Here is a 25,581-nt window from a genome sequence, read left to right on the forward strand (position 1 = left end):
CGCCCCGATGTACGCACATAATACACGCCCAGTTGGACTTTTACTTTTCAACACGCCCAGTTGTACTTTTGCAAGCCTCATTTGCATAAATACAAAAATGGTCATAACTTGGCCAAAAATGCTCGTTTTTTAAAAATAAAAACGTTACTGTAATCTACATTGCAGCGCCGATCTGCTGCAATAGCAGATAGGGGTTGCAAAATCTGGTGACAGAGCCTCTTTAAGATCAACTTCTCCAAATCTGAGGCCCTGAATGTGTCCCTCTCATCCTCAACAGAATCACTCCTCAAAAGCAATTTCCCTTTCTCCTGGCCTTCTAGGGGGATAACTTATTTAGGGGTGCGCCTAAGCTCTGACATATCCCAACTGTTTACTAATAACTTTGCCCCTTTATTAGGCAGATCTCGCCTCGTGGCATAAAAGGGAATTCTCCTCGTTTGGCCGTATAAACATTATTAAAATGTCACTCCTCCCCAGATTGTTGTACCTCCTGCAGACTATCCCTGTCTCCATCCCGCCCTCTTATTGGCTACGTATTGGATCCTTCATCTGGCCAACGGCTCGTCCTCGCCTGAGTAGGACACTCCTTACTCGCTCCAGGGACGCGGGTGGGGTTGGCCTGCTGGACTGTCGTCTTTATTATATGGCGTCGACTCATGCTCGGGTCCTCGACTTCTTCCATAATCATGACTCTAATCTCTGGGTGCGGTTAGCCCAACAGCTCTGTACCCGTACCCTTTCTACTTTGCCATGGACCCTACCTGGAAACAGACCGAGACCTGACTCCTTTGTTGTTTTCCATACCCTCCTGGCGCTGCGTTCCTCTGGGAGAGGGGGCTCGCTTGTGGACCCGCTGGGACCACTGACCCCTATTACTGGCAACCCAGCATTTCCTGCTGGGGAGGCGCGTCTCTCCTTCCTAGGTAGGTCTTCCATCAATCCCATGTACTTCACTCAGGTCCTATCTGATTCTTCTTTACTCCCATTAACCACTATCTGCCCAGCTGAAACGCCTTCGCCGCGTCCTATATTTCAATACTCCCAGTTACAACACTTCTATAGTGGCACTAAGCGTAGGGCTCACCTCCACCGACCGCTTACAGATTTTGAGCATTTGGGTTTCCACCCGGTCCCCTGCACATGCCATTTCCACACTCTATAAATTACTCCTTTAACAGCGATCCCCGCATCTCCCATCCTTCTGCAAGGCTTGGGAGACTGAATTGAACATGACATTTGCGGACACACAATGGACGCGATCTTTCTACCTGTCCCAGAAGACCACGATAGCCATACGAGCCCAGGAAACTAGCTACAAAATCCTTTCTAGGTGGTATCGGGTACCTAATGCTCTACATAAGTGATACCCTTCTGTACCGGACACGTGTTGTCGATGCGGGGCATCGGGGGGATATATGTCTCATATTTGGTGAAGTTGCCCCTCCTTGCAGAGTTTTTGGGAGGTGGTACTTGAAATAATACTGGAAGTCTCTGGGGTCTCGGTCCCCAGTTCTCCCGAGGCGGCCCTTTTGTTTATGTTTCCTATGCCACTACTTAGTTATAAACGTTCCCTGGTTAGGCACCTCCTCCAGGCTGCCAAATCGATTATCCTCCGCAAATGGAAAACGGCAGTTCCCCCACTGTTAGATGAATGGTTTCAGGAGGTTGCCCTGATACAACGTATGGAACTCCTCCTGGCTCAATCCCCGGAGGCCTCTGCACGATATAGAGATACTTGGTCTCCATGGCTCCTGTTTCTCTCTTCTCCCACATACCATACTGTAGTGGTCTGAGGCCTAATGCCTATCCACCCTCTTCAGACTTCATGTGGGGGAGGACTGTGGACAGGTGCGGGGGATTTTGCTTGCTCCACCCAGGTATTTATCAGGTACATGGCTGCTTTTTCTTATTCTTATTCACCGATGCTTTTCCGGAATTGGAGTCCAGGTTCACCATGAAATCTCCCTGTCTTTCCCTTGCCTTTGTGTGTTTCCTATTCTTGTCCCCCTTTTCTTTCTTTCTTGTGTCTACTTTGGGGGTCCTTGCTTCCTGTGTTTGTGCTCACATGTTGTAGCCAGTGCCTTTTAGGATGTGTAGGAAGTCGATTAATTATTGTATGATTCTTTTTCCTTACTTTTAAGCAATGTTCCTTCCAGTTATGACTACTCAGAAGGCCGGCGTACTGTGCGCTCTTCATAAGATGTGATGTCTATCCTCTGTTCGGGCTGTGCCCTATTTGTAATGTTCTTTTATTATGCAGACACATTTTCTCTGAATGTTTTGATAAATGTTTGTATTAAAACCAATAAAAAATGTTGAATTGGAAAAAAAAAAATCACATAATCAGTGCAACGGGGGACCGGACTGTATATTAGCGAGTTCACTCACATACTGCAGTGACTTGCACTGCTAATACTTTTCAGTCCCCACATAACCCCTTTAACCCCTTAATGACCGGGCCATTTTGCGCGTTAATGACCAAGGATTATTTTTTGTTTTTTCACGGTCGCATTCCAAGAGTCGTAACTTTTTTTTTATTCCGTCGACATAGCCGTATAAGGGCTTGTTTTTTGCGGAACGCGTTGTATTTTGTAATTGTACCATTTTTAGATGCTTATAATATATCGATTAGCATTTATTAACTTTATTTTAGGAGAGAATTGAAAGTAAGCAGCTATTCCAGCATTGATTTTCACGTTATAAATTGACGTTGTTTACTATGCAGCGTAAATAACATGTTCACTTTATTCTATGGGTCGGCACGATTACGGGGATATCAAATATGTAAGGGTTTTATATGTTTTCCTACGTTTGCGCAATAAAAACCCTTTTAGAAAAAAATTACTTGTTTTTGCATCGCCGCATTCCAAGAGGCGTAACTTTTTTATTTTTCCGTCAATGTGGCCCTATGTGGGCTTGATTTTTGCGAGCCAAGGTGTAGTTTTCATTCATACTATTTTGTGGTACATAGGACTTATAGATTATCTTTTCTCCCATTCCCCCCATAAAAAATGAAATAAAAGTTAGAGTTATGCCGTTGTTTTTTGTGGGTTTTTTGGACGCTGTTCATCCGGCGGTTTAATTAATGTGTTAATTTTATTATTTAAGTTGGTACGATCACGGGGCTACCATATATGTGCATGTGTTATTTGTTTTGACACTTTTACTAAAAAAAAATGTTTTATTTTATTTTGACTAATTTTTTCATTTTTTTTTCCCCACAAACTTTATTTAACTGCTTTCAATTTTTTTTTTTTTTTAGTCCCACCAAGGGACTTCACTGCGATCTACTGATCGCATATATAATGCTTTGGTATACTTAGCATACCAAAGCATTATTGTGTAAGGCCTTATTCACACAGATGAGTCCGTTTTGCGCACGCAAAAAACGCTGCGTTTTGCGTGCGCAAAAAGGTCCGTGTGCCATCAGCATATGGTGCATGGCTGCGTGATTTTCGCGCAGCCGGCATCATTATGACACTCTGTTTTTATGTTTACAAACAGAAAAGCACGAGGTCCTTTTCTGTTTTCATTCATTCTTTTTACTTCTGTTGCGTGAATCACGCTGGCACCCGGAAGTGCTTCCGTGTGCCGTGCCCAATTTGCACGCACCCATTGACTTCAATGGGTGCGTGCTGCGTGAAACACGGGCAAGTATAGGACATGTCGTGAGTTTTACGCAGCACACATACGCTGCGTGAAAATCACTGACAGTCTGAACGGCCCCATTCACTTACATAGGTCCGTACGACGCGCAGGAAAATCACGCACGTATCACGGACGTATAACACGTTCGTGTGAATAAGGTCAAAAACTGACAGGCAATCTATTAGACCATGCGTCCGGCATGGCTTAACAGGCGCTTGCTGAGGGCAGACCTGGGGGCCTTTGTTAAGCCCCTGGCTGCCATGGAAACCCGAAGGCGCCCCGCGATTTCTTTGTAGGGGCACCGATGGGGTGACAGAGGGAGCTCCCTCCCTCTGTCAAACACATTAGATGTCGCTATTGACAGCAGCATTTAATGAGTTTAACTGCCAGAATCGGAGCGCGCTTCGATTCCGGCAGTTGCAGCAGGAGCCAGGCTGTGTATAACAGCCGTGCTCCTGCCGCTGATCGTGTGTGTACACTGGCAGTACCCGTGCGATCAGAGGACGGATATATCCGTCCTTCTGCGGGAACTAGCAGCTGCACAGGACGACTATATCCGTCCTTCGTCGTAAAGGGGTTAAAGGGCAAAGATAGCTGTTGGCGAAATGATAATTTAACAAATATTGATCTTATCTATGTCTGCCTAAACTTTTAAGACCGTTTAGACACAAAGATATCCCCCTAGTATAAGGTTTTTGAAAGGATGGGTTTTTCCAAATCAGACAGTTATAACAAGTGAAATTTATGGGGTCAATCCCCTGACTCCAACTCCGACCCTGGAAACTCAAATCATCATTAAGCCTCATGCACACGAACATATTTTTTTCCTCCCGGAAATAGTGGCGTAAATACGGGTCCTTTGTCACACGTATTCGACCCATATTCCACCAGTATTTACGGACCCGGTGTCGCCAGTATTTCACCCGTATTTACGGACCCGTTTTCTCTGCACTAATCGGCAGCCCCTTCTCTCTATCAGTGCTGGAAAGAGAGAAGAGGCAGCCCTTTCGGGCAGAGTTTCCGCTGCGATTGAAAGTAAAAGAAGTTCATACGTACCGTTGTCTTGGTGACGCGTCCCTCTTTTGACATCCAGTCCGACCTCCCTGGATGACGCGGCAGTCCATGTGACCGCTGCAGCCTGTGATTGGCGTGTGATTGGCTGCAGCGGTCACATTGGATGAAACGTTATCCGGACTGGAGGAAGAAGCAGGGAGTTATGGGTAAGTAAACTTTTAATACTATTAACTCCAGTGGTAGTCACTGTCCCCGGTGCTGAAAGAGTTACTGCCGATCAGTTAACTCTTTCAGCACCCTGGACAGTGACTATCCCCTGACGTCGCCTAGCAACGCTCCCGTAATTACGGGTGCACTCTCGTAATTACGGGAACCCCATAGACTTCTATGGGCCTGCCCGTGCCGTTATTACGGCCTGAAATAGGACACGTTCCATATTTTTTTTTAAAACACACAAAATATAAACGGCAAAATTGCTATTTTTTTTCCATTGCCCCCTAAAAAAGTCATAATAAAAGTTAATCAATAAGTCCCATGTACCCCAAAGCAGTACCAATCAAAACTACGTCTCGTCCCGGAAAAAAACAAGCCACATATCACTACATTGACTAAAAAATTAAATAATTACGGGTCTTGGAAAGCGACAATGCAAAAACAAATAATTGTAGTTCAAAAGCGTTTTTATTGTGCAAAAGTCGTAAAACATAAAAAACTATATATAGGTGGCATCACCGTAGTCGTACCGACCCATAGAATAAAGGTAACATGATATTTTTATTTACGCCGCACAGTGAACAGCATGAATTTAAAACGCATAGAACAAGGGCGAAATTTCAGGGGGTTTTTTCTATTCCCCCCCCCCTAAAAAAGTTAATAAGTTATTCAAAAAGTGATATGTACCCCAAAATGGTGCCATTAAAAAGTACAACTAATCCGGCAAAAAACAAGTCCTCATACAGCTATGGCAGCGGAGAAAGAAAAATGTTATAGCTCTTTAAATGCGACTATAGAAAAACGAAAAAAAAAAAAATCTTGGTCATTAGGGCCTAAAATAGGCTGGTCACTAAGGGGTTAAAGGGATATTCTGATTACAAAAAGTTAACCCCTATCCGTAGGGTAAGGGGTAACTTGCGGATCGGTGACAAGCCTTCTTTACTGTGAGAACTGTGAATCTATGGAATAGTCACAGCAGGGACAGTAGATGGCTGCAAAAAAGGCTTAAAGAGGCCAAAAAAGTCACCAGATTTTGCAACCCCTATCTGCTATTGCAGCAGATCGGCGCTGCAATGTAGATTACAGTAATGTTTTTATTTTTAAAAAACGAGCATTTTTGGCCAAGTTATGACCATTTTTGTATTTATGCAAATGAGGCTTGCAAAAGTCCAAGTGGGCGTGTTTAAAGTAAAAGTACAACTGGGCGTGTATTATGTGTGTACATCGGAGCGTTTTTACTTCTTTTACTAGCTGGGCGTTCTGACGAGAAGTATCATCCACTTCTCTTCAGAACGCCCAGCTTCTGGCAGTGCAGACACAGCCATGTTCTCGAGAGATCACGCTGTGACGTCACTCACAGGTCCTGCATCGTGTCGGACGAGCGAGGACACATCGGCACCAGAGGCTACAGATGATTCTGCAGCAGCATCGGCGTTTGCAGGTAAGTAGCTACATCGACTTACCTCCAAACGCCGATGCTGCTGCAGAATCAACTGTAGCCTCTGGTGCCAATGTGTCCTCGCTCGTCCGACACGATGCAGGACCTGGGGCAGGAAGTGAGTGACGTCACAGCGTGATCTCTCGAGAACACGCTGTGTGTCTGCACTGCCAGAAGCTGGGCGTTGTGAAGAGAAGTGGATGATACTTCTCGTCAGAACGCCCAGCTAGTAAAAGAAGTAAAAACACCCCGATGTACGCACATAATACACGCCCAGTTGGACTTTTACTTTTCAACACGCCCAGTTGTACTTTAGCAAGCCTCATTTGCATAAATATAAAAATGGTCATAACTTGGCCAAAAATGCTCGTTTTTTAAAAATAAAAACGTTACTGTAATCTACATTGCGGCGCCTATCTGCTGCAATAGCAGATAGGGGTTGCAAAATCTGGTGACAGAGCCTCTTTAAATAATTTCCTAGAACAAAAAATTATAAGCTCCTATGTCAATGTGTAGAATACTTGTTTCATCCCTTCCCTTTCTCTCATCCCTTGCTTGAATTTGATGGACATATGTATTATTTTGACCGTACTAACTATATATATATATATATATATAGGATTATAAAATACAGACGACAGGTTTCGTAGCTAAAACTTTTTCTAAAATATGATTGACGACTGTTTAAAGCATGTGCTGTGTTCAGTGACAGTGTCGGATATAATGGGTCTGATGTTGGCTGTTGCAGACTTTAACTACCGAAAGCTGGTTTGACAGGAATGCAGTGCACAGTCAGGTTGGGGGACAATAGAAAAGGTTCACTCCACCGTTTAGTCCAAACCTGTTGTGACCATAGCCTAAGGGCAGCTACACACCTGTATTACGGCTCTGTGTAGGAGCTGTATACAGTTAGGTCCAGAATCCTGATTTGGGCTCTGCTGCCACTACATTGGATTTGAAATTAATCAACGGAGATGCAATTGAAGTGTAGACTTTCAGGTTTAATTCATAATATAATTAATGTGAAACGTTTAGGAATTGCCACCATTTTTCTACACAGCCGCCTCATTTCAGGGGCTTAAAAGTAATTGGACAAATTAACGTTACCATAAATAAAATGGTTTTTTTTAATACTTTGTAGAGAATCCTTTGCAGGCAATGACAGCCTGAAGTCTGGAACCCATGGACATCACCAAACGCTGGGTTTCCTCCTTTGTGATGCTTTGCCCGGCCTTTACTGCCGCTGTCTTCAGTTGTTGCTTGTTTGTGGGTCTTTCTGCCCTAAGTTGTGTCTTAAGCAAGTGAAATGCTCGATCGGGTTGAGATCTCGGGATTGACTTGGCCATTGCAGAATATTCCACTTCTTTGCCTTAAAAACTCCTGGGTTGCTCTCGCAGTATGTCTTGGTCCATTGTCCATCTGTCCTGTGAAGCGACGTCCAATTAACCTTGCTGCGTTTGGTTGAATCTGAGCAGAAAGTAAATCCATGAACACTTCAGAATTCATCCGGCTGCTTCTGTCTTCAGTCACATCATCAATAAACACTAGTGACCCAGTGCCTTTGGGAGCCACACATGCCCATGCCATGACACTGCCCCCACCATGCCATCACACTGCCTCCACCATACCATCACACTGCCTCCACCATGCCATCACACTGCCTCCACCATACCATCACACTGCCCCCACCATGCCATCACACTGCCTCCACCATGCCATCACACTGCCTCCACCATACCATCACACTGCCTCCACCATACCATCACACTGCCTCCACCATGAGGATGTGGTGTGCTTTGGATCATGAGCCGTTCTAAGCTTCTCCATACTTTCTTCCGCCCATCATTCTGGTCCAGGTTGATTTTAGTTTCATGCTGTTCCAGAACTGGACGGCTTCTTTACATGTCGTTTGGCAAAGTCTAATCTGGCCTTTCTATTTTTATGGCTGATTAATGGTTTGCACCTTGTGGTGAACCCTCTGTATTTTCTCCCATGAAGTCTTCTCTTTATGGTAGACTTAGATACTGATCCACCTACTTCCAGCAGAGTGTTCTTCACTTGGGTAGATGTTGTGAAGGGGTTTTTCTTCACTAACCACCACTGCTGTCTTCTGTGGACATTCAGGCTTTTTGGAGTTCCCGGGATCACCAGTGTGCTCTTTTATTTCAAGAATGTACCAAACTGTTGATTTGGCCATTCCTAACATTTGTGTTCTCTCTCTGATGGATTTCTTCATTTTTTGCAGCCTAACGATGGTCTGTTTCACTTGCATTGAGAGCTCCTTTGACCTCATGTTGTGGGTTCACAGCAATAGCTTCCAAATGCAAATGCCACACCTGGAATCAACTCCAGACCTTTTATCTGCGTTAATTGATGATGGATTAACGAGGGAATAGCCCATGCAGCCCATTAAATAGCTTTTGAGATAATTGTCCAATCTCCTTTGGTCCCTTGAAAAAGAGGCAGCTACATATCAAGGAGCTGTAATTATTGCACCCTTGCTCTAATTAAGATGGGAATACCCTCAAATTAAAGCTGAGAGTCTGCACTTTAAGGGCCAGTTCACACAGAGTTTTTTGACGCTGGAACCACGTCGGAAAACGTGGCAAAAAACGGCCGAAAATGCCTCCCATTGATTTCAATGGGAGGCAGAGGCGTTTTTTTTCCCGCGAGAGTGCAGGCAGATCAAAATCTACCTGTTAGGGATCTGCCAGGTACTTCATCTAGGTATACTCCTGGGATTAATCAATCCACACCTGAGGCCAGACCTGTTCGACTGACACCATCTCCCACCAACCAGGGTGGCAGGCTCAGGAGTGGGAGAGCCTATCGCGGCCTGGTCTGTCGGAGTTAGCTCCGCCCCCTGTCCTTTATTACCTGCCCTGTTCTCTCCCTCAGTGCTTGTAATTCTTTTGGATTCCTGGCCCCACTGCTGCTTGCTCCAGCCTGCTTCTGCCGTGCTTCTGCCTTGCTGCAGTTCTGCTTGACCTGCTTTGCTTTGCCCCTGGCTTGCTTCTGTCTCCGTGCCCGCTCGGGTGTACTCACTTCGTCCTGGTCCTGACTGTTGGTTCGCCGCTCCGTTTCCTCGTGGCGTTCCGTGGCTACTGCCCCTTCCCTTGCGTGTTCCCTGTTTGTTTTCCTGTGCACTTAGACAGCGTAGGGACCGCCGCCCAGTTGTACCTCGTCGCCTAGGGCGGGTCCTTGCAAGTAGGCAGGGACAGGGCGGTGGGTAGATTAGGGCTCACTTTCCCTTCACCTCCTTCCTGCCATTACACTACCTTAAAATTCCAGGCGGAATTTTGAGCCAGAATTTTTTGCCTGCTAAAAACTCTGTGCGAACATAGCCTTACAATACGCTCGTGTGATTAAATTGGAGTTTGTATTTTTTTCCTTCTACGCCCTATTAGGCCCTGTTCACACTGAGTTTTTTTGTAGCGGTTTTTGCTGCGGAAACCTCGGCAAAAACGATCGAAATTGGCTCTCATTGATTTCAATGGGAGGTGGAGGCATTTTTTTTACCGTGAGCAAAAAAAAAGAAGGCTGCGGGAAAAAGAAGCGATATGCCTTATCTTGAGGCGGTTTCCGCCTCAAAATCCCATTGAAATCAATGGGAGACGGAAATAAACGTGTTTTTTTGGTGAGATTTTTGATGCGTTTTTTTACGTGTTTTTCAGCAAAAAAACACTTTCGGTTAATCCATGTTTCTGTTGATGAGATAGCTAAAATAAAAAGCCTAAAAAAAACGTGGCAAAAACCACGTTTATTTCCATCTCCCATTGATTTCATTGGGGTTTTTGAGGCGAAAAATGCGTGTGGAGCAAAACCACTTAAAAAAAACAGGAGTTGATTTTTCCAGGCAGAATTGCCTGCAAAAAAAACTCTGTGTGAACATACCCTAAGGCCGTATTCCCATGTTGTGGATTCTGTCCGGATTTACTCGCACACTCAAATTCGGACAGAATATGCAGCAATTGAAATTGAACTTCAATGGAGCTAATCTGTGTGCGAATCCAAAAGCAAGTCCACTGCAGAGATCAGAGTTTCAGCTGCGTAATATCCTGAAAATCCTATAGCAAATCCTGACCGTGTTAACATACTGTAAGGGCATGTTCAGACGTGACGGATTTGCTGCAGATTTGCAGTGCAGATTCCGCATCGCAAATCCACAGCAATTTACAGTAGACTACAAGTTTTTAAAACCCCCATCTACATGCAGTGGAAAAAAGATTTTCAAATCCCCCAAGAAATGCTGTCTGTTACGGAGAAGCTGCGGATTTTGCAAAAATTAGGCTGAAGCCTGTGATATACCTGCTGCTAAATATGCAACAAAAATTGCATGTTTCATATTCAGATTTTGACGCAGATCCGTTGCATATGTACCGCAAAATTCACGGCAAGATCAGGAGCGGAAATTGTCCGCCATGTCTGAACATGCCCTAAATCCATTGTAAAGGCTTTCCTGATCTCCCGTCCATGGCTCCATAAACAGTGAGGTCCAGAATTATTTGGACAGTGACACAAGTTTTCGGCATTTTAGCAGTTTACCAAAACATATTGAATATACAGTTATATAATCAATATGGGCTTAGATCTTTGAAAAATGTGTTATGTTGTTGTGTTAATTGTTGACTTATATACATTCAATAAAGCTTGATTTAAAAAAAAACAACTAACAGAAAGGCTATGTTCACACGGAGTATTTTGGGGGAGGAATATCTGCCTCAAAATTCCGTTTGGAAGTTTGAGGCAGATATTCCTCTCCCTGCACGCCGATTTTCGCGGCGATTATCGCGCCGTTTTTTGCCCGTGGCCATTGAGCGCCGCGGGCATAAAACAGCGAGAAATACGCTTTCTTCTGCCTCCCATTGAAGTCAATGGGAGGTCAGAGGCGGAAGCGCCCGAAGATAGGGCATGTCGCTTCTTTTTCCCGCGAGGCAGTTTTACTGCTCGCGGGAAAAAGACGCCGACGCCTCCCATTGAAATCAATGGGAGGCGTTCTCGGGCCGTTTTTGCCGAGTTTTGCGACGCGGTTTCCGCGTCAAAAAACTCGGCAAAATACCCTGTGTGAACATAGCCAAAAGTTGTACAAATTAAATGTAATCTCTCACATTATCATAACATTTATCTATATTTACAGAATGAGAATCCGGAATACAGGGCGTCCTTCTTCAGTCGGGTGACATATTCTTGGTACAGCAGGTACATTTAAAAAAATCTGTATGTATGTATGTATAAATATAATATATAGTATTTTGAAAACATCTCGCGTTCATTATTGACATGTTAAACTCACAAAGACAACACATTTTTAATTGCAAGCCACCACGCTGATCGCTGGCTTCTCTAATCTCACAACTGATCGCCAGTATCAGAACTGATCGCTACTGGCCAGACAGTATGGTTGCCATTCAAATTATTGTCCTTCCATGTAATGTATAAACGTACCGGGTCTGTTAGTCCGGGGTTTCTCTCTACTCTGGCTCATAGTGGTGGCGTTTAGAGTGAGACAGTCTTCATGAGACAATAATTGGTATCGCTGTATCCGTTAATGTCTGTACTTTTGAAAATTTCACATTATTTAACCCGCCGGCTAAACGCCGTAGGAAAAAAATCCACAGTGCAAGCATTGCTGTTTTTGGTCACCACGCTTCCCCCAAAAATTTGATAAAAAGTGATCAGAAAGTCAAATGTACCCCAACATGGTACCAAGAAAAACTAACTCTCATCCCGCAAAACAACAAGCACTCACTCCGCTCCGCGAAGGAGAAATAAAAAAGTTATGGCTCTCAGAACACATTTGGAAGCCTTAAAAACAACCGAAAAAAACTATGGAGGAATAGCTTTTTTTTTTCCCATCCCACCTACAAAGATTTTTTTTTTTTTCAGTACGTTAAATGGTGCATTAAAAACTACAAATCATCCCAAAAAAACAAGCCCCCATACGGTTATGTCAACGGAAAAATAAAAATTTTATGGCTCTTGGAATGCGACAAATGCAACAAAAATGGTCTATTTGCCCTGTATATTTATATATTATATATTAGTATTTTTAGTACCCCTCTCTATGAGCCGAAGCTGAGAGTCGCTCTGTGAGAGAGACCCCTGCTCTGGCAGACCGGGCCCGTCCATTCCTTTACGTGGGTGACCATTCATTTGTATAACTAGCCTGCAATACTACATTTCCCCTGCAGCACCCACCAAGGTAAACTCCTCCAAGTAGATTTTTGTGCTTTCTCGTTATTGCCAGATAATCCAATAATCTACCAATGCCATATTAAAAGAGTGTTAATGTACAGTAAAATTTATTTAATCCGTCATCAGTAAAACCTGATAGATGTTGGATTATCACATTTTGTGGATTATTGGAAAAGTATATAAAGATAACTTGAAAGGGTACAGAAGCTTCAGAAAGAAAGCCGAAAATAATATGTTAAAACTAAGGCTATGTTTCGACCAATAATCCCTCGCTGATTTGCTCGAATCTGCTGCACAAATCTGAGGCTGACCCTTGGGTTTCTGTTGCGGATTAATTATTATCAGTTTGCGTTTCTTCACTGACCATGATGTCCTACTTATACCAAGATAATCTTCTTTCCTTTTGTGTTGAATTTGCGTAAAGTAAAAAATGTTTTATCCAATATTAATAGGTTCTAATGGATGTTGCATTATTATTTTCTCTTCAACCAGTTGCCGACCCTTGATGAGTATGTTCGACATGAGCTGCAGGCAGTAGACACTTCGTGGCTAACATACTCGTCATGCTGAACGCGTAGACCCTTCTACTGTGCCCGTGCGATCAGGAGTGGGGCCACTGCTGTAATACACAGCCGTAGCCGCGCTCTAATGAAGCCTCTGATCTCTATCGTTTAACCGTTTGTATGCTATGATCAACGTTGATTGCAGCATACAAAGGGAGAGACTAAGGAGCGGACCAACCTTTGATTGCGTCACAGATATCCCATCCATTGAAGGATCCCAGGGCTGTCTGACCATGTACTGTGTTGATAGGGCATACTTAGGTAACCTAGATATAATTTTTTATATATATATTATATAGCACACAAAAGACTGGTGACCGCACACTGCGAACACCAATGTCAACTAAACCGCTAAATAGAAATAAATATGCATTACTGTTAAATCTACTTACAATAGGGAGGTTCTTAGTGCACATTTTGATCCAAAAGAGTTTACCCACCTGCCAGGACAAGGCATCCTCCATAGGTGGGGACCTACTCTGCACATATATAATTATATAGATATAAAAGCAACGCTGAACAAAAAAACCCAAATTTATGCCTGTCGAAAAGAAACAGGCAAAAATAAAAAAAATTGGCCTGGTCCTCAAGGGGTTAAGCAGAGGCATCCCTAAGTGTAGGACCCACGTAGTGGCGTCAGCAAACCATGGCCACATGCTGTAGGCGGGGTTTTCAAACAGGGTGTTATTAGCCACATAATGCAGGTAAACCACAGGTTTACCCACAAAACCACGTGGTGATTAATATTGATTGTTAATGGGCACGCGGTTTTGCGGGTAAAACTGCTGCATATTTGCAAAATAAAGCGGGCAATAACAGCCTGTTTGAATGCCCCCAACACATCGGGTCGTGGTTCACGAAAGCGGACCTGTGGGACTGTACCCTTAGGCTAGGTTCTCATAGGATTGCCACTTCTTGCACCAAAAAGTACCTACAAAAATGACTGCAATATATTTTTGTTCGTGAACTTTTTAAACCTCATAAAAACCTCAGATTCATTTTCAGGTCCAACCTACGAATTACTGTTTATGCAATTTCCTACTATTTTATGTAAACCTGAAGGAGTAATAAGGGCCTGTTCAAATCCGCTTTTGGTTTCCGTTCATCGCAAACCAAACGCTGATAAGGCCCTAAGTGTATAGTGCGGACAGACTAGTTTACCAAGGAGCGGCATACTTACATCTGTTTGCTAAACATGAAAACCAGGAGCTCTTGTTTAGTTTTGCGTTTCCACCTCTCGCACACGTCATACCGATATTATTTCATTCTCTCCAGAATTATAAAACTTGGCTATAAGAAACCATTAGAAAGAGAAGATCTCATTGAGCTTCATGATGGCGATTCTTCTTACAATGTTTACCCTGCTTTTGAAGAAAACTGGGGAAAGGAAATTTTTAAACAAAGCAGAAAGGTAAGAAAACTTCACTTACTGTATTTTTTGGACTATAAGACGCACCCAGGTTTTAGACGACAGAAAATAGGGGGGAAAAAAACATTTTACTATGTAACAAAGAAAACATTTTGTTAAAAAAAATAATTTGTTCTGTTTCACCACATTCTGAGAGCCATAACTTTTTAGATTTTTTCCAGCGATTGAGCGGTGTGAGGGCTTATTTTTTGCGGGACGAGTTGTAGTTTGTACTGGCACCATTTTTTTGTACATACGATTTTTTTATCACTTTTTATTTCTTAGTTTTTTGGTCAACCTAGCTTAAAAAAAAAAAAAAGATTCTGGGGTTTTAAATAGTTTTTTTTTTATGCCGTTCCCCGTGCGAGTCAAATAATGCTATATTGTAATTGTTCGGACGTTTACAGATGCAGCGATACCAATATTTTTTAGGCTGTACTTGGGGAAAAATGGGAAAAGGTTTTTGTTTTTTTTTAACGTTTTAATATATATATTTTTTTTTACACAATTTATTAGTTCCCCTAGGGGACTTGAACCACCGATTGGCTGTTTCCGTAACTCCAAACCACCTAACCAGGAAGTGGCAGGAGACAGCGGAGCCAGAGGTGGGACCCGCATCTCTCTGACATTTATGACCTGTCCTGTGGATAGATCATAAATGTCTTTCATGGGAAAACCCCCAAAAATGGTGCGGTCGCTTTTGTCCGCGTCATTTATCTATTTAAACGCCCAGGAACAGCGCGATTCCTGGCCGTTAGAGCAGCGTGTCAGCTGTAAAATGCATCTGACACCTACAGTGTATGGAGCAGGCTCAGCTTGTGAGCCCGCTCTGCTCCAAACATCATCCCCTCCCCACTCCATGAAGTACCGGCACATTATGGGTCGGGAAGGGGTTAAGTAAGGAAGCGGTCAGGGGCCCCGGCGCAGCTGGGTCCTTTGACTGCCGATTATAAGACGCAGGGACTTTTATCAAGATTTATTCTTGCTAAAAACTGCGTCTTCTAGTCCGAAAAATACGATATATAAAAATCAAAATCAAAATTAATAGTCTCTAAGTGGATTACACAGATGTCCTTAAAGTGAATGTCCATTCTTTGACACCGTTTTGTTTTTTATTACTCTAAATAAGCCCCAAATACTTTGTACTTTGAACTTAATTATAGGACAGTATGCAATAAGCTTCGGAGCTCCCCTAGTGGTGACTGCAGACAGCCATCATGGTATGTTTTAAAGAGTTGTTGTCACCTCCCCTGACATGTCTGTTTTAGTAAATAATTGTATTCCCCATTAAATGACAATTCTGGAACCTCTTTTTTTTCTTTAGAACTCTCTGTGCTGTTCCTATGTTATTCCTCCTAGAAACGAATGAATACTGGGTGTTACCGTTTGGAGGTGTGTCCCTACACAGACCATGTCCAATCAGTGCTCACAGTCTCTGAGTGTGTACGGACACACCCCTTTGACAAGGGGAATGTTAACATCCTGTTTATTTATACATTTCTAGGAGGAATAACAGAGGAACGGTACAACAGAGTTCTAAGAAAAGATGCTCCAAAATTGTTATTTCATGGGGAATACAATTATTTACTAAAACAGATATGTCAGGATAGGTGACAAGTCTTCTTTAAATCTATATCTGTGAAATAGATTTAAAGCCTTCTTTTAAAAACATGGATCTCCGACCACTATAAGATATATTAAAAAGTATTCAGCACACAATTTTGGACCTAAAAACGACCTCATGATGATGATACAAGGTGGACACTCATTTTATAGGGATTTTTTACGTTTTAACCCCTTAATGACCGGGCCATTTTGCACGTTAATGACCAAGGATTATTTTTTGTTTTTTCATGGTTGCATTCCAAGAGCCGTAACGTTTTTATTTTTCCGTCGATGTGGCCGTATGGGGGCTTGATTTTTGCGGGCCAATGTGTAGTTTTCATTAGTACTATTTTGGGGTACATAGGACTTATAGATTAACTTTTATTTTATTTTTTATGGGGGGAATCGGAGAAAAGAGAGAATTTTGACGTTGTTTTTTGCGTTTTCTTTGGACGCCGTTCATCCGGCGGTTTAATTAATGTGTTCATTTTATTGGTCAAGTTGTTACGATCGCTGGGATACCATATATGTGTATGTGTGATTTGTTTTGACCGTTTTACTAAATAAAACCACTTTTTGGGCCAAAAAAGTAGTTTTATTTGACTTTGACTGTAATTATTTTTATTTTTTTTTCACAAACTTTATTTAACTGTTTTACATTTTTTTTTTTAGTCCCACCAGGGGACTTCACTATGCGATGTGCCGATCGCATATATAATGCTTTGGTATACTTAGTATACCAAAGCATTATTGCCTGTCAGTGTAAAACTGACAGGCAACCTATTAGGTCATGCCTCCGGCATCGCCTAACAGGCAGATGCTGAAGGCAGACCTGGGGGTCTTTGTTAGACCCCCGGCTGTCATGGAAACCCGACGGCGACCCGCGATTTGTTTGCGGGGGCGCCGATCGGGTGACAGAGGGAGCTCCCCCCTCTGTCAAACACATTAAATGCCGCTGTCACTATTGACAGCGGCATTTAATGGGTTAAACTGCCGGAATCGGCGCGCGCTTCGATTCCGGCAGTTGCAGTAGGAGCCAGGCTGTGTATAACAGCCGTGCTCCTGCCTCTGATCGCGTGGGTACAGTCTCAGTACCCGCGCCATCACAGGACGGATATATCCGTCCTCCTGCGCGAACTAGCAGCTGCAGAGGACGGATATATCCGTCCTTCGGCGTTAAGGAGTTAACATTGATGGCCCATTGGTGGGTGTCCTAAACCTGTGATCCAATTGTTCAGCAAAACAAAGGTGCCCCTCAGTTCAGTACCTGTACCCGGCACAGTGGAATCCCTGTCTGTGTGGCCGCAGCATGTGGCTGTGTCCTGACATTTTAGGGCTACAAAATTCACTAATAACTAAGGGCCAGAATACCAAGTTTTTGTTAAATAAATAAACCAGGAGCCCTTGTTTAGTTTTACGCAGAGCAGTGCATTGTGGGATCTCAGGTGACAGTTACTCAATGCTGTCTGTTTCCAAGGGCAACTAGCAGAATTTTGAAAGCAGCTATATTCAGATCAGTTGCAGCAAAAAAACATAAAAAAAGAACATACATTGATGTAAGGCCTTCCGTCCTTTTGTTATGGCTACAATATGTATCACATTATTACTTCCCTTATAAAAGTGGCTTTTCTCTCTTTTTTTTTCCCAGGATTCTGGGTCCAGGAGGGTATCTTTGGTTTGGGCATTATGGAACACATTCAAGCACTCACTTATCCGAGTGGCCCTCATGAAAGTAGTTGCTGATCTCCTGGCGTTTACAAGCCCTCAGATATTGAAGTGAGTGAAATGTTGGATTGGATTCATTTGCACACATGCTCGTCATTTCTGTAACTCCCATAGAAGTCAATGGAGAGAGCTGGGCACATCTCTTGGCAACCTCTCCATTCATTCTACGCCTAGATGCCGTGACCACTACACCAGGTGGGATGGTGTCGAGGGGCCCTTGTTCTTATCATAAGTGTGGGACCAGAATCCATCAGACATCCATGGCATATCCTGGTGATTAAGGTCATAACATTGCTCCCAGGGTAATATACTGTATATACATGCTAGTCCGAAATTCACTTCAAGTCTATTCAGAAGATCTGACTGCTGCTCTGACCTTCCACCATGCTTTACACTGCATCTCTGCTTGTTCAGATGGTCTGATATGTATAAGGTCAGCAATCACTCACCAAGAAGTCAGTGCATGGAGAATTGATTTCCATTGCAGCGATAAAATGGTTATAAACTACAGACAAAAGGAAAGGAAGATGATCAGATAATCGGCACATATGCCATATATGTGACAATTATCTGATAATCCTTTTTCCTTTCGCCTCGATTCGGGTGGATTCAGGAAATTTAAATTTTTATGAAAAATCATTGTTATACATACAGTTCCCTAGATGACATATCATACCATTTCATCCATGACAAACAACCTGTTTTTAAGCCTGTCGTAATATTTGTTCTGTAAATTTGTCTATTCCACTGTTTGATGCTGAATACAGACTACTTACTGTTCACAGGAGAATGATTGCTTTCTGTGAGGACCGCTCGGAGGGGGTCAGGACTGGCTATCTGTTAGCACTTGCACTTCTTGTAGTTACCATCCTGCAGACATTTATCCTACAGCTTTACCAACGATTTAATATGTTGTCTGCGGTGAAGATAAAAACTGCCGTCGCTGGAATCATATATAAAAAGGTGAATGACATCATCGGTTTATGTCGGACTACAGCAAATTGTCTAAATGTATTCATTTTTCATTGTCTTTTTTTTTTTACTTGCCTTGTACAGTTTATGCCTGCAAAACAGCAATTCTTCATAAATGTTCCCCTCTGTAAACAGTTCTGCATAATATGTTGGTACCATTTCATAATCAATACAGTAAAACCATCCGGCAACGGACGTCCTTGAACTCCCAACATCCTGACCTGGCCCAAAACTGGTAGAGAGATGGAAACAAACCAGTAGCATAACTATCATAGGGCACGTGACTGTTATGGGGTATGTGGTCGGGGTGAGCCTGGTACTATAAAGAGTGTTGCATCAGTGTGCGGGACTGAGAAAGAGCTGAATACATAGAGATCAATGCACCCAGTTGTTCCTTAGAGCTACAGAAGAGGATACTGTAGGCAAACAAACAGACTCTGCTATGAATCTTTTAAAAATGAATTTCCCCTTTAACTCCTTATTGAATACCAATAGGCCTTATTTCGACAGTCATTATGGGATCTTATTCTACAGTGCTGTAGAATAAGTCTTGCATGATCGTCCCGTGCACCCCAGTAAGGCTTTAAAGGCTGTTTTTATAATTTTCCCAAAATACATTTGAAATGCAAAATCTGTCCCCTACTTCTTGCTAACTTACGTACATTCCACAGGTTAGCAAGAAGTAGGGGACTGATGGGAGTATGACTATAGGATCAGACTACACTGGGTTTGTTTGTAGTCTGTTACCATAGAGACACATAGATATGCATAGGAGCTTTAGACACATAATGATGGATCATTTATAATCAAGACGATTTGCAAACTTGCTTCCAGATGCATTGGAACATGCATCCGCTGTAATGGCTGGGATCAGAGGTACCTCCATTTAAACTTTAGATCTCTGTACTCAATAGTGATCGCAGCATGATTAAGGGGGTCTGGGCAATCTCCATACAGTTAGCCCTGAGGATCTAGATAGCATGTTGTTAGGACACCCTAGCAATAGCCTTTGTCATAGTGATTATAGCATACAGATGGGATTACAAATATTCGGTATCTCCATGACCACAGTAACAAAATGATATAAATTATACTCTAATTTATATGTACACCCAAATGGTGCGTAAAAAACCCTACAATTCCTACCCTATAAAACAAGTACATTGGTACGTCAATAAACAATTGAAAAAATGACGGCTGCTGAAATGCGGAGAGGCAAAAATGTAAAAATATACTGTCTTTAAGCCAAAATTTGCTCTGGCATCGAGGGGTTAAAGAAGAGCCAAGTGACAAGACATCCGACGCTCTTTGTAGGCGCATGGTACTGTGATATTAAACCTTTGTGTGGCCGGCTGTCCATCAGGTGCCCTGCTGCGGTTCAGTGGGTTCAGTGTGACACGCCCGGGTGTAGATTGCGTGCCACTGTGACTCACACCCTGTCAAGTAACTGGCACCACTGATGGTTACAGCCGAGATTATTCATTAATGTTTAGCTTTACACAGCGCCGTGGGTTTGGCTAGAAGAATTCTCCAACTTTTCAGATTACAGTTTGTACACAAAACCTAAGGAGTGTTCAACTCGAGCATTATAAATGACACGTGGTAGCGCGGGATCCTGTTACACATTTTGCATTGGGGCTCAGGAGCTTCAGGTTATACCTCTTGTTACAACTAATATGAATAGATTTTCATCTCCCCCAGAGGTGGTCACCAGCATTTCTCGGCTTTGGAACTACAAATTTCCATAGTTATACATTGACGCATCCCTCACCTCTAACTGCATAACTCTGTAGGACTCCAGTAGACGTGATGGCTGCCATCTTCAGATTCCTGGAGTTGTCCTTTCAGTATAGTCAACAGAAATGCGGATAATACGTCAGATAACGCAGCACTAGCCCACACCATCCCTCTGTATTAAAGGGGTTGTTTAGAACCTATTTTTATACACCCGATTTAGAGAATTCTGAGATAGAGGGGAGTCCGCTGGTCAGGATCCTCATCTCTTGGCCAGAGTAGATAGTAATGGCAAAGAGTCTCTCTCACGCTGGAAGACCTGTCCTGACCTGCATTACACAGACAACCCATTGATGTGAATGTGCACGGTGTAATGCTTATTTTCCCCTGTGGTGGCGCTGCAGGGAAATTTACCAAGTACTGCCAGGTTTTCCCACAGATTATTGCTGATTGCTGAAAGTCCCAGCAGAAGAACAGTTTGTGAACAGCTTTTGTCAAGGGAACTTTCTAACAAGTCAGGAGAACCCTTTTATTAAATCAGCCTGGTCTTCAGAAGATGGGCACCTGATTCTGCATGTCACTGGGTCCTTAGTAATGAATATGATATATTTCATCAATAATTTCAGGACCATATGACAGGAAGTAGTCACAAGCCCTTCTATCATACTGCTGATTCATACTTGTTTTTCTTCCCTGCGTTCCTTCCTACAATAGTTTATTATTGAAAACCTGTGGATGGCATTGTACTGTGCTGCTTTCTTGGGTTCAGTGCAAAGCCCAAAAGATGCCAGCTGTCAGCTAGATTATTCTGCTATGGCATTTATTGCTTGGTACATTTAAAATGTTACTTTTAATGACACTGTCTTACATGTTTTATCCTGCTCCTCATGAATTCTGCTTTAATATTAATGTATGTGTATGTGGCTACTTGTACTTAAAGGGATTGTCCATTTGGAAAAAAAAACTTGTCCATATATTCTGTTATGGACAGTGTAGAGTGAATCGCCAGCTTGGGGTTCTCCCTTTATTAGCCGGAGTGGAGAGCCGGTGGAAATAACGTCTCCTACAAGTAATTAAACCAATGGCATGCAGTTACTGCAGTAAAGTAAGGCTTTAAAGGCTATATACATCTTCGCTATTTTTATCATTTTCCCAAATGCATTTAGAATGAAAAATCTGTCCCCTACTTCTTGCTAACTTATGTACATTCCACAGGTTAGCAAAAGGTAGGGGACAGATGGGAGTATGACTATAGGATCAGACTACACTGGGTTTGTTTGTAGTCTGTTACCATAGAGACACATAGATCTGCATAGGAGCTTTAGACACATAATGATGGATCATTTATAATCAAGACGATTTGCAAACTTGCCTCCAGATGCATTGGAACAATATTAAATATTGGTTGCCACGGTAAACATAGCCTTTAATAGAAATATGCAGATTTACTTATACGTTATTTGGTGTGCTCTACTTATTTTATCCCTTTTATTTAACCATTTTTTTTTCTTCCCAGTCCTTAAATTTGGCCAATTCTACTCGAAGAAAGTTTACAACGGGTGAACTTGTCAACTTAATGTCGTCAGATGCACAACAGCTCATGGACCTGACGGTAAATGTCAACCTGCTGTGGTCGGCTCCATTCCAGATCTTCATGGCTATCGTCTTCCTGTGGCAGGAGCTTGGAGCATCGGTTTTGGCTGGAGTCGCTGTGCTGGTCTTGATTATACCTTTAAATGCATATATTGCTGCCAAAGTTAAGCAGTTAAAGGTATTGTGCGACCTTCATTTTCTAATATTACGTGAAGATATTTTCTATGTCGGCCTGTGGGGGCAGCTATAGATGGGCAGATGTTTCACTACGCCCTGTCCTTGGATTCACATGTGGCACCGTATAAGGTCATTGGACATCTCTTGGTTCATACTGAGCATATTATCTAGATCAGGGGTCTGAAACTCGGCCGGGTAAGTGGGCCACGTATAGAAAAAATGTGAAGTGGTCGGGCCGCATTACTTTCAAATTTTATAGAATACAAAATTATTGTTAATCAGTTAGTTATTTGATCTACTATAACACTATATTACTATAACAATAATACTACATTACTAGAATAATAGCGCTAGGTTTAAAATTTGAGATATTTCTCCACGTGCTTATTTCAACAATCCAGTTTTCCAGTTTCAGTGTCGCTAAATGCTGTCCAGCGGCTCAGTTAGCACACATGTCAAGATTGGGCAGCCCCTTTTTAGATAGTGCCACAGTGCCCTCTGTAGATGCTGCCGCAGTGCCCTCTGTGGATGCTGCCGCAGTGCCCTCTGTAGATGCTGCCACAGTGCCCTCTGTAGATGCTGCCACAGTGCCCTCTGTAGCTAGTGCCATACTCTGCCCTCTGTAGATAGTGCCACAGTGCCCTGTAGATAGTGCCACAGTGCCCTCTGTAGATAATGCCACAGTGCCCTCTGTAGATAATGCCACAGTGCCCTCTGTAGATAATGCCACAGTGCCCTCTGTAGATGCTGCCACAGTGCCCTCTGTAGCTAGTGCCATACTCTGCCCTCTGTAGATAGTGCCACAGTGCCCTCTGTAGATAGTGCCACAGTGCCCTCTGTAGATAATGCCACAGTGCCCTCTGTAGATAATGCCACAGTGCCATCTGTAGATAATGCCACAGTGCCCTCTGTAGATAATGCCACAGTGCCCTCTGTAGATAATGCCACACACTGCCCTCTGTAGATAATGCCATACACTGCCCTCTGTAGATAATGCCACACACTGCCCTCTGTAGATAATGCCACACACTGCCCTCTGTAGATAGTGCCACAAACCACTGTAGATCATCACACACCCCCCCCTCCCTATAGATAGTACCACATCCCCCCTATAGGAGTGGTATCCCAAGCCAGAGCATGCCGATGCACTGGCCTGGGATTCCTTTGCTGTAAAAAGGGCCCAACACACCCCACCCTGCTGACAGCGCCACACGCCCCCTCCATGTAGGTAGCTCCATTGAGACTCCCTCCTCGACCAGGGTGTGTAGCGCTGTCAAAAGTGAGGCGTGTGGGGCGCTACTACAGGGGGTTTCCACTACATGGGGCTGTCGGGCCACTTCTCACCAATGCGTTCGCAGTGCGGGAGAACTGATGTCGTGAAGGAGCGCTCGTCCTGCCGACCGCTCTTTCCTCACCCCGCGGGCTCACCAATGCGTTCGCATCGCCGGAGGACTGACGTAATGAAGGAGCGCTCCTCCCGACTGCTCTATCCTCTCCCCGCGGGCTCACCAATGCAAGGTAAAGGTGGAGATTTCCCAGCCAAGGACAATATAGGCCTACACCTAAACTTTCATATATGACCCATATGTCATTGCTGAGAAAGAATATAAAATCGTTTTATCTGTCCCAGCAGTTCATTATATTGTATGGCCCAGTACCATTAGATTATGTTCACCATCAGGCTATGTGTTTGGCATATTTACATAGCGAAACGCTCACTACGTTAAGGGCTCATTCAGACAAGCGTATAACTCGTCTGTGTGCTGTGCGTGGAAATCACGTGCAGTACACGGACCCATTGATTTCAATAGGGCTGTTCACACATGCAGGAGTTTTCACGCAGTGAGAGTCCGTTGTGTGAACCTCACTGCATGTCCTATATTGGTTTTCACGCACCTACAAACCCATTGAAGTCAATGGGTGTGTGAAAACAACGCACAGCACACGGATGCAAATCCGTGTGCGGTGCGTAATTTGCGCATCATTTCCATTGAAAAAAAAAGTGCTTTGCGAGTGAGTGAATAACGCATGCCACCCGCAAAGCACACTGGTGCATAACGCAACACACACGGACCAGATTTACATGCGGAAATTTGTCACGTTCGTGTGAATGAAGCCTAAGGGTATGTTCACATGCTGTGTTTTCTGCAGGCAGATTTCCTTCAGGAATTTTGAGGCAGATTTTGACCTGCCTGCGCTATCTTTGCACGGTTTTTGTTCTGCGTTCTTCGCAGCTTTTTTTCAGCCGCAGCCATTGAGCTCTGCGGGCAAAAAACGCTTTCTTCCTCCCATTGATTTAAAAAGAAGGTCAGAGAAGGAACCGCGCAAGAAAGAGCATGTTGTTTTTTTTTCCCTCCCTCAATGGGAGGGGATTTCGGCCATTTTTTTGGCGCGGTTTTCACATAAAAAACAGAGCCAAAAAAACTCTGTGTGAACTCTGCCTAACACTGAATGGATCTATAGGGTATAATGGATATAAAATTGTTCTTTTGTCAAATGTTCAGGTGGTATGCGTTGCCATGCCTTGTTTTTTAACTTCATGGGAAAGCATACAAAAAACACATCTAACACTCGGTTTACTTTGTTTTTTTAAATTGTGAATCAATAGGAGACTTATGTAACTGTTTGGCACATTGCTGCATATGTCGGGGCCATGTGTACGGAGTATACGATACTATGTCTATGGGCCTGTCTGTTTCTCTACGCTACCGAACTTATCCACGCAGCTGTATGGGCTTTATGTTCGGCGTATCCGTCGGGCGATTTCTCAGGCATATACGCCTAACTTTGTGTAAAACCGTTATCTAAAGAAAGTCTAATCGTGTCACATTGAGCTATAGAGTAAAACTTTAGTATGATTTTGCCGCAACATCTCCGATTGCTTTTGTCCCCAAAGTAAATAGAGGACGTTGTATGTGACCTTTCATTGCTTCCTATTGGGAAAAATGTCTCATAATAACGTTCTATACAGATTCATATAATATATGGAGAAAAAGCACATTTTGTTATACTGCCTCTATGTAAGACCAATTCAGCAAACAGCAGCTATAAATTAGTCTTCTTTCCACAGAAAAGTCATTTGAAGAGTAAAGATCAGCGAATCAAATTACTGAATGAAATCTTACATGGAATAAAGGTACGGAATATTAACTCCTGAGACAAAACAGGTGCTGCACAGATCACTCTTCCCTGCTCATGTATATATGGGGGCTCTGCCCTATGCATCTGTACACATGTGTCCTTCCTTACCTTTCCTCATATCTTAACATATACTGAGATGTGTGATGACCAGCTTT

The 25,581-nt window shown here is 43.2% G+C and overlaps 1 protein-coding gene across 1 annotated transcript in view; it reads left to right on the forward strand.

Moving 5' to 3' along the window:
• Positions 1-25,581, forward strand: part of LOC142743586 (multidrug resistance-associated protein 1-like) — a 73,813-nt gene that overhangs the window by 4,889 nt on the left and 43,343 nt on the right. The window contains exons 2-7 of the mRNA XM_075854496.1: positions 11,451-11,512; positions 14,347-14,482; positions 17,733-17,860; positions 18,595-18,772; positions 22,032-22,286; positions 25,356-25,421. Of these exons, the coding sequence (XP_075710611.1) occupies positions 11,451-11,512; positions 14,347-14,482; positions 17,733-17,860; positions 18,595-18,772; positions 22,032-22,286; positions 25,356-25,421 (825 nt within the window). The remainder of the gene's footprint in view (positions 1-11,450; positions 11,513-14,346; positions 14,483-17,732; positions 17,861-18,594; positions 18,773-22,031; positions 22,287-25,355; positions 25,422-25,581) is intronic.

The sequence above is a fragment of the Rhinoderma darwinii genome, chromosome 2 (assembly GCF_050947455.1).
Source record: "Rhinoderma darwinii isolate aRhiDar2 chromosome 2, aRhiDar2.hap1, whole genome shotgun sequence".
NCBI lineage: Eukaryota > Metazoa > Chordata > Amphibia > Anura > Rhinodermatidae > Rhinoderma > Rhinoderma darwinii.